The sequence below is a fragment of the Ailuropoda melanoleuca genome, chromosome 7 (genome assembly GCF_002007445.2).
Source record: "Ailuropoda melanoleuca isolate Jingjing chromosome 7, ASM200744v2, whole genome shotgun sequence".
Classification (NCBI taxonomy): Eukaryota; Metazoa; Chordata; class Mammalia; order Carnivora; family Ursidae; genus Ailuropoda; species Ailuropoda melanoleuca.
Window position 1 is genome coordinate 38173346 of NC_048224.1, and position 8545 is coordinate 38181890.

The 8545-nt window shown below is 51.4% G+C and overlaps 1 protein-coding gene and 1 long non-coding RNA gene across 3 annotated transcripts; one reads left to right on the forward strand and one right to left on the reverse strand.

The window, feature by feature from the left end:
* The first annotated feature begins 2903 nt into the window (after window positions 1-2903).
* On the forward strand, window positions 2904-7149 carry LOC117803000. 2 transcript variants are annotated; one of them, XR_004626532.1, is made up of 4 exons: window positions 2904-3231; window positions 3623-3700; window positions 4349-4499; window positions 5226-7149. It is a non-coding gene; the product is annotated as an uncharacterized LOC117803000 (long non-coding RNA). The 2 variants fall into 2 exon arrangements; XR_004626531.1 differs by having other exon boundaries at window positions 4349-7149.
* On the reverse strand, window positions 4911-8289 carry C7H9orf152 (chromosome 7 C9orf152 homolog). The gene is made up of 2 exons (XM_002916535.3): window positions 8087-8289; window positions 4911-5437 (listed from the first exon to the last, which is right to left on the reverse strand). Exons 1-2 carry the CDS (start codon window positions 8271-8273, stop codon window positions 4911-4913), a joined length of 714 nt encoding a protein of 237 aa, XP_002916581.1. The 5' UTR covers window positions 8274-8289.
* Between the last annotated feature and the right edge of the window lie 256 nt (window positions 8290-8545).

The window sequence follows — 8545 nt, forward strand, 5'->3', positions numbered from 1 at the left end:
TAGAGTTATCAATGAATAGACAAAGGGGAAATTAAAAGGATTAAAAATACATAGTGGGTGTATTGTCTTTCTGGACAGAAGTGAAGGGGAAGTCTTAATGTAATGGCCACAAACCCAGAGCCAAGAAATAAAACTAAAATGAAACGTTTAGTCCTTTGAATACTGTTTCTAGGAAGTGTATTGCTCATTAGCTGTGGAAGAAACAATCCCAGCAGGAAGGAAAAAAAAACCGACTTCAAGAATTTCTGTGCTGATGGAAAATGTTGATGGTGGGGCAGTTGGGTCTTTCTAAACAATAAGGAAGAGACCTAAAGGAATGTTCGTGCCCAGTAGGGATAACAAATGCCTCGAAGGCTGGGCCAGGGTTAGAGGTTAAGAAGCAGAGTATTTGGAAAAAGTCATAAGGTTCTCTCTGGCCTCCAGGTAGAAGCATCAATTTCACCACCAACGGTTTTCAAGTCCAAAATATTTCAAGAGGATTTCCTAGCGAGGGTGGTATAGAAATAAACGAAGGGAAGGAATCAGAAGGAAGCAGTTTAACATAGTTGTGTTAAAAGGTAAACTGAGGCATAGTAAACATTTAAAGAGTTTATTTGAGCAAAAACCTGTTCAGATCAGTTAGCCCCAAACTAAAGGTGGTTGGACGTGTCCCACCAGCAGGAGCTCGGGGAGAGACTTTTACGCAGCAGACACGGAAGCAAAGTGAGAAAATTGCTGATTGGCCATAGCCCAACCCCGAGTTGCTTGTGTGTGACTGGTTGTCCTTAGGTTTCAATTCCGTGACCTTGAGGCATTACAGCGGGATGTGGTTTGCTTCTCTGGCAGCGGTGGCCCCAGCGCACAGGTGCAGAGAAGGCTCCTGCCCGTGCACACAGGCCTCAGTGGGGCCAGCAGAGAGCTGAGGAGCCTGGGGCACCCGGTAAAGAAAGTGGACCTCTGATGCATGGGGGTGGGAGGGCTGGAGCTAGGGGATGGAGTCCCTCATCTGCAAGGGCCTGTGGGGCCCCCACCTGTCCACACCATGCCCACAGACCATGAGCTAGGTCATTGTAGACGGCCAAGGGAAGAGAGACCCAAAAGGCACCACAGCCAATCCCAGAAAAAGCCATCTGTGCCCTCTCTGTGCCTTCCACCCTGACACCAAACAGCCATACCCTCAGAATGACAGAGGTCTGGATGAACAAGGAGACCATGCCCCCCAGCGCTGGCCTTAAATGTATGTGCTGCCCGGCTGTGCTGGGGCAGGGAGGGAGGTTGGTGGAGTCTAACTTGAGTGTGAGATAAGAACTGGGATGAAAAGTTAGGGAATCAGGCTGAGGTGCCATGAGGGGAGCCTGCCCCCTAGCGGGGATGTAGCAGAATTGCCAGCTAATGCCAAGGACCCTCCTGTCCCCCCTGCTCCTGCCCCAGGAGCTACTGTCACTTCATGTCTGACTCAGCCAAAGTCATGTCTCCCAATGGCTGTGCTGAGACTAGAGCCTGTGGTCAGCAGCCACGTCAGGGTGTCCTCACTGTGGTGGGAAGGCTAGGAGACCCAGTGCAGGACTCACAATGTGAGCTGGTTGGTTTCTAGTTCCTGAGAACCTTCCTCTGCTAGCACTGTGGTGAGTGTGGGAAGAGGTTAGCTCCAGTCCTGCCCAGCACAGAAGAGAGAAAATCAGAGCTGTGGGTGGTGTGACAGCCCAGACTAAGGTGAGCCCTTTGTCCAAGCAGGTGTGCCACCTGATGGGTTGGTAGAAGTGTGAGTATGATTGAGCAACAGAGGGATGGTTCTGGTCTAATGCTCTTGGCAGAAGCAGCCTTGGGAAAGGAAGGATTCCAAATCAGCCCTGCTCTTGCCCTCTCTCCCTTTAAGGTCTCTGTGGGCAACACTTGATCCTCAGCCCCACCCCCAGCATGAGAACAGCTCAGTCCCAGGGAAGGCCAGGCCCCACTGGGGCAAAGGCACAACCTCGTTAGGTCGGCCTTGTTGGTGGGCAGGCAGCTGGCTGTGACCTGAACTTGCTGACACTGGCCTGGCCTGTTCCTGGTTGAAAACTTTTCCCACGTGGGCGTTGCCTCTTGGACTCTGGCCTTTTAGATGCATGTATGTATGTATGTATGTATGTATGTGTTTGTTTGTTTGTTTGTTAGGGCACAGGGGAGGGGCAGAGAGAGAGAGAGAGAGAGAATCTTAAGTAGACTCCCCACTGTGCATGGAGCCCAACACAGGACTTGATCTCACAACCCTGAGATCATGACCTAAGCTGAAATCAAGAGTCGATGCTTAACTGACTGCGCCACCCAGGTGCCCCAGACTCTAGCCTTTTAAACCCATTTAAACCCATGCTCAAGAAAAAGCAACTTCAGACTGAGGAATGTGGATCTAGAAAGGGGATTTGTGGAAGTCTTGCAGGTAGGGGAGTGACCTGTACCACGTCTTGCCTCTCAAGGTCTGTGACTCCCCAGCACCCTGGCTCTCCTTTTCTCCCCAGTCAGGGTCCTGTTCTTCAGTGTCTTTCACTGCCCCTCCTCCCCCTTCCCCACCTCTTCTAAAGAAGGATTGGAAAAAATCCTTAGAGAGTTTTCAACTAAGTAAATTGTGCATTTTCAGGACTCATTCTGGACCCTGTCTTCTCTCTACACTCTGTATGGGTCAGCTGGTGTGCCCTCGTCCTTTTCAGCACCTCCACACACTCATGCCACTTAAGTACGTGTCCAGTCCAGAGCTTTGGTCTCATTTATCCACTGACCCATTTGATATCTTCATTTGTGTGTCTCATGAACATCCCAAATTCAAGATCCCTCAAACTGAACTTCTAAACTTCTTTCAGGAAATCCTAATGACTCTAACTCCAGAATACATATCCAATGTACCCACTTTTCCCCCATCTCTTTGGCTCCTACCCTTGCTCAAACAAAGAGCATCTTTCCCACTGAACTTGCCTTGGCCATTTTTCCCCTAGTGTTGCCTCTTAACGTGACCCTCAACTCATTCTTCAACAACTAGAGTAATCTGGTTAAACTGAAAATTAAATCACTTTAGTCTCCTACGTAAATCTCTTAATGGCTACTTATTGTATTCAGAATGAAGTCTAATATTGCACTAGAACCTTGCCCCCGTCTGCCCATGCTAGCCATTAGTGCTGCTCACCCATGTTTTCCATTTCTTCTCCCCTTGCAGGCACATGGGGTGATTGCATACCCTTAAAGAGAAGATAGGACTGCAAGACTTGCTTTGGGCAGTGAAATGTAAGTAGAAGTGATTTGAAAGCCAGTGTGTGACAATTAGCGCACTTCCTTTTGCTGCTACAGTGATTAGGGAAACCAGTGTTGATTCTGTAGGTGCCATGAGACTGAAGTCCCCTGAGCTCCCGGCCGCAGGTGCAGGAGAGCTGCCCTGGGAAGTTTGCCCAAATCCACGTGGACTTTTCATGAGTGAAGAAAAGCTCCTGTTGTGAGGTTAGAGGGTTTGTTTCTGCAGCAAAACGTAGCCTGTCCTGACTGATATATTGTAGAAAGAGGGGTTACTTGTGGCAATCCTCTTTAAAACAAAGCAAAGGACAAAGGTTTTTCAGAAAATGTCCTCGTTTTTCATTAGGCTAGAAAAAAAATAACAATGGCTCTTACTGATTATTCACAGAAGGAATTGCAACAAATCCCCAAACTGGAGTGGATTTCTGGGTGATCCAAGAAGCAGGCACATATGTATTTTTGCCAGGTAATGACACACCTAGTTAACAACTCTGGGTATAGATGGGCAAGACTGGATCACCACTGGGGAAAGAAGAGGAAAATACAAGTGAAACTTTACAGAGAGATTATCTGATATGAGGGAAAGGCACCTTCAGTGTGTTTAAGTATCATTACTAAAGTTAAACATTAACCAGGAAAGACCTACTTTCTTCCCGTTGCCCAAGCAGTAACACCTGCTTCCCTTTGTCCTAAGTTTAGCATATCCCAGGAAGGATCTGAATGCTTCAGATTTGGCTGAAAAGGAAGGAGTTTGTGGGGAAAACATTTTCCAAGCAGGAGCATTTCTTTGTCTCCTGCTCGGGCTCCTCTTACCATATATCTTCAATGACCAGCAGCGTTTAATAAGAACTTAATTAGGAGAGGGAGAGGGTGGGAGAGAAAGGGAGGGGTGGAAAGTGAGAAAACAGATAGATGGGATGGGTGGATGGATGGATAGATGGGAAGGAGGGAAGGGAGGGAGGAAGGAGGGAAGAATAGAGGGAAAAGGGAAGGAAATACACCTGTGATGACATTGGAATGTGCAGTCTCAGTGAGAGGGGATAGATGGCCACCCTTCCCGAACACCCCTTAAACACACAAAACAGTAGGATTGGTTTTTTTTTTTAACCCACAGTGACCATACTTTGGGAGCCTCAGCTGAAATGATATGGTCACTACCGATGAATGCAGTGACTTCTCAGTGAGCTGGCCTCTAGACCCAGTTACCAGAAAAAGGCAATTCTCAGACTTCATCTTCTCCAGATCATGTGAAAAATCATCAGAAGGTATTGAAAACAAGACTGCCCATACCCATTGACTCCAAGGCCCTGCCAAGGCATTTCTTTGGTGTTATGTTTCAAAATTCCCATTTCTAGAGACAGAGAAACTGTCCTACTGGACCTCCCCAAGGAATGGGCATCTAGGGCTCCGTAGCCATGTCTTTGTATGTAAGCAGAGTAGGGTCACATTGATCAGACAGCACTCTTTCGTCCTGGACTGTGTGCAATCTGGCCTAGGCAAATCTCTTCTTTTTTGAAGGACAAGACCATGTGTCCACGATGAAGTTCAAAATTCCTACACCTGAGTATCCAGTTCTTGCTCATAGCTAGAGGACCAAGCTGTGGCTCTCCCTCCTGGGTTCTTTGATGAGGTCATCGATGGTTTCAACATTGAGACATTTGGCTGAGTAGAAAGCTTCAGGCTGGGCCATACAAGCCCAGGTTCCTGGCAGTTTGAGAGATCCTGGGAGTTTTCCTCTGGGGAAATGGATAGTAGGCTGGTTTTCCAGACCCGTGTGGGTTCTTTTTGGAAGGAGGGCGCCGAATGTCCATATTTAAGCCAGATCCCACTGCCTTTGTTTGGGCATTGCCCACTGGACATTCACGCCGGGCTGTTTGTAGGATGGTAGTCCCTTGCGGAGTCATCTGATCATTTTCAAACAAGCCTGGGTCTCCTTCCTGAGGGAGCCTTTGCTCAGACCCCATGAGCTTGTCCTTGTGTTTTACTGGCAGATTGGTTTCCTGGTGGAAGGTTTGGACGCAGCGGTACATCTCCAGGTGCCTGTGCCATGGAGACGCAGGGGCCTGGAGACAGTCTCTGTCAGCCTCCTCCAGCATCCCCTCTGCCTCCGGCTCTGCCTCCTCCAGCAACAGCGAATGCCTTCTGTCCTTGTTAATCCAAACCGCACTGAGTATGGGCTCAGCAGGAGCAGGCATGTAGGCTCCTGACAAAGCAAGACACAAGCAGGGTCAGCACTGGAACGTACAGGAGCAGCTCTCATTTTGGGGGTCTCAGTGCTTTCGAGCCGTAGGAATGCCATCCCCGAGTGTCAAGGCAACCAGATAGTCAGTACACACTGCTTGTGTGTTTACACACATGCACGGATCCCACATGATCCCACTTTATATGCTCACACGTGTCCACTCCCTCCCGTGCCCACACATCCACACCCACACAAACTCTAACACATGCACACACACATACACACTCAGACACAACTATTCATTCATTCAGCAAGTATTTACTGAGCACTTATTATGTGCTGGGCATTACTTATTCTAGGTTCCGGGAACACGGCAGTAAGCACTGAGACAAAACCCACATCTTCACGGATATGTTCTAGCGGGGTAGAAACACAGTGAGCAAACGAACATGTTGTAATAAAATTGCAGGTGGTAACCAATGCTGTGAAGAAAAACTCAAGCAGAGCAGAGTTGAGTAACAGACTCCCGGTCTTAGCTGCAGGGAGGGAGTGACCCGAGGTAGAGCTAGGGAACCAACGTTCAGGCTGAAAGAGTGGGACAGAGTCACGTTCACTCACCGGTGGGAAAGATTACTCTTAACTTACGGGGTTTGTGTTCTGGGGTTCCCGTAATGCGTTTACCACCCAAGGTGGAGGAGGGGGAGCCATATTTCAAAGCAGCCCCTTTTGGAGGCCCGGCTGCTCTCCCTCTCCCATCTCACAGACGTTGTTCTCGGAACACATGTCCAGGCCGATGTCCCTCTTCTTTCTCAGGGACCTATTTTTACCACCTTGTGGCCCACAACAGCTTATTGTCCGCCCTTGGGGGCCGAGAGGCTTGTGGGCATGACTGAAAGGTGTTCCAAAGAGAGTAGGTCCGTGACCGGCCTGGAGTTGCGTCTGGACCCTCCCTGGAGCTCTCTTGAGCCTTCTGGCATTTGTCACTGCGGGGTCCTGGACGGGTGAGTGCTGGCAGGCGGGGACAGACCGTGCTGAGCTATGAAGACGGAGGGAAGCCCCTGAGAGAAACAGGACTGGGGCGGCCATCTCTGCAAGCAGGGGAGGGACTGGAAATGTGTTCCCGCTTCAGGACTACCAGATTTTTCTCAGCCTGACAAACATGGACGCCCTTACAAAAAGTCAAAGTGTCATGTACTTATTTGAGAACAGAGGAAGAGGGGACGCGATGGAGAACGTAGGAACAAGGACCCTCTCCAGTGTGTCCAGGTGGACAGGCGGGTCTCGGTCGCAGTCAGAAGCCTCCTCAGCGGTCAGTCCCAGCCTGGGGTCCACAGAGGACAAGGGAAAGGACGAAGCAGGAGGGACCCCTGGACGCTGACCCTAGAATGGATCCGGCTGCGTGGCTGCCCTCCCCTGGGAGTCAAGTCTTCCCTGACAAAGGCAGTGTTCGACCAGCCCTCCTGGCATCACCCCGCCCTAACTGGTTACCAGATGCTGGCTAGGGGAGAAGGGCCCTGGGTCACAGAGTGTGGGAGAGAGAGCCAGAGGGGAGGGGTGGGGCAGGGGGTGGTGAGTTCTGTGGGGCATGTCGAGCTGGACTGTCTTTGGGATGTGCCCATGACGTGGATTTGTGGGTCTGAATTGCGGGTCTGTTAAGCATGGTACTTTCATTTGATAGTGGTTTAATTTAATAAATGTTTGCTGAATGACTGAATGAATAAAACGTTCGAGGATGGACTAGGCCCTTAGGAACATTTCAGTGTATACCCTGCAGAGACGGGGTCTAGTGGGCTGTGCCAGTTCAGTTCAGACAGAACCCACTGGCCGGCAACGGCCCAAGTAATGGGACATGGGTGGCTTCAGCTCAGGGGTACCACTTCTGTCTCAAAAGGCAGCACAGTCCCTGTCCCTGCCGGTGATGTCCCTCTGGCCCCTGATTCCTGCCCAGCTGGCCTAGTACTGGCTAGGCCACTCAATGAGTCCTGAAGTGTACAAATAACCACAGAAACCCTCAGGCACAGCCTTGACCTCCCCACCTCCCTGACCCATTCATTCTTCCATTAGAGGGAAGGACCAGGACGAAGCCTGATGCTCCTAATTTCCTCCAGGAATAAAATCTGAGCTCCCAGAGGGAAGAGGCATTCTCCCTTTGAGGCTTCTGTGTCTCATGCTTCCTTGGAAGTTGTTTGAGACAGTGACAAGCAATCTCCCTGAGCCATGGTGCCTCCTGAGTCCTCGAGCCCGCGCTTCCTCTGGCCTGTGCTCGGGCTGTTAGCAGCACCACGTCTGCTCTCTCCGGAGCCAGTTTCTCCGCTTTGCAGGAGGTGAGACCCAGTCAGGAAGAGCTCCCATTGCCCCCCACCTGGCCAAGCAGGAGGCTAAGCCACCATCCAGCAGGCAGAACAGTCTGGCAAAGTGAGAACAGAAGGGCAGAGGCCAGGTACAGCAGGCAGCTGGCCAGATGTCCAGCTGAGGCCCCCGGAGGGGAACTGAGCCACGCAGAGCTGCCCAGAGCCGGCCTCCCTGCTCTGGCTCTCCCAGCCTCCCTGCTCTTTCCCACCAGGAGGCCCCACAAAGCCCAGGACTTCCCTGGCCACGGCCCACCACCCATTACGCCCATGGCCAGGCCCTCCTCCCTCCACTTTTGCCCCCAGCACCTGCCCGCCCTACCTTTGGGGAGCACCACCAGGTGGGCCTGTGCCCTCTGCTGCCTTCGCAAGCCTTCGTACTGGGCTCGAAGGACCTGGATGCTGAGCGGGGGCTCTTTCCCCGGGGCCTGAGTCCCTGAGCCCTCAGCCATGAAGCAAGAGCCCAGCTGCCAGAAATGGGGCAGGGCAGGGCAGGGCAACCCCTTCATCTGGATCCGGGAGAAAAGCAAACAGTGATGGGCGGGGGTGTGGGAGGGGAGAGAAGGAGCTGGGGAGGGTGAGAGGAGGGGAGTGAGGAGGGCAGGTGGAAAGGTAAGGGGGGAGGAAAAGATGAGGGGGAGGCAAAGGTAAGGGAAATGAAGGAAGGTGGAGGGGGAGGCAAGGCTAAGTGGAACTCGGGGAAGGAGTGAAGCTAAGGTAAGGGAGAAAGACAGGTGAGGGGAAAACAAGATGGGGGAGTCATGAGTGGGGAGGGGAAAGG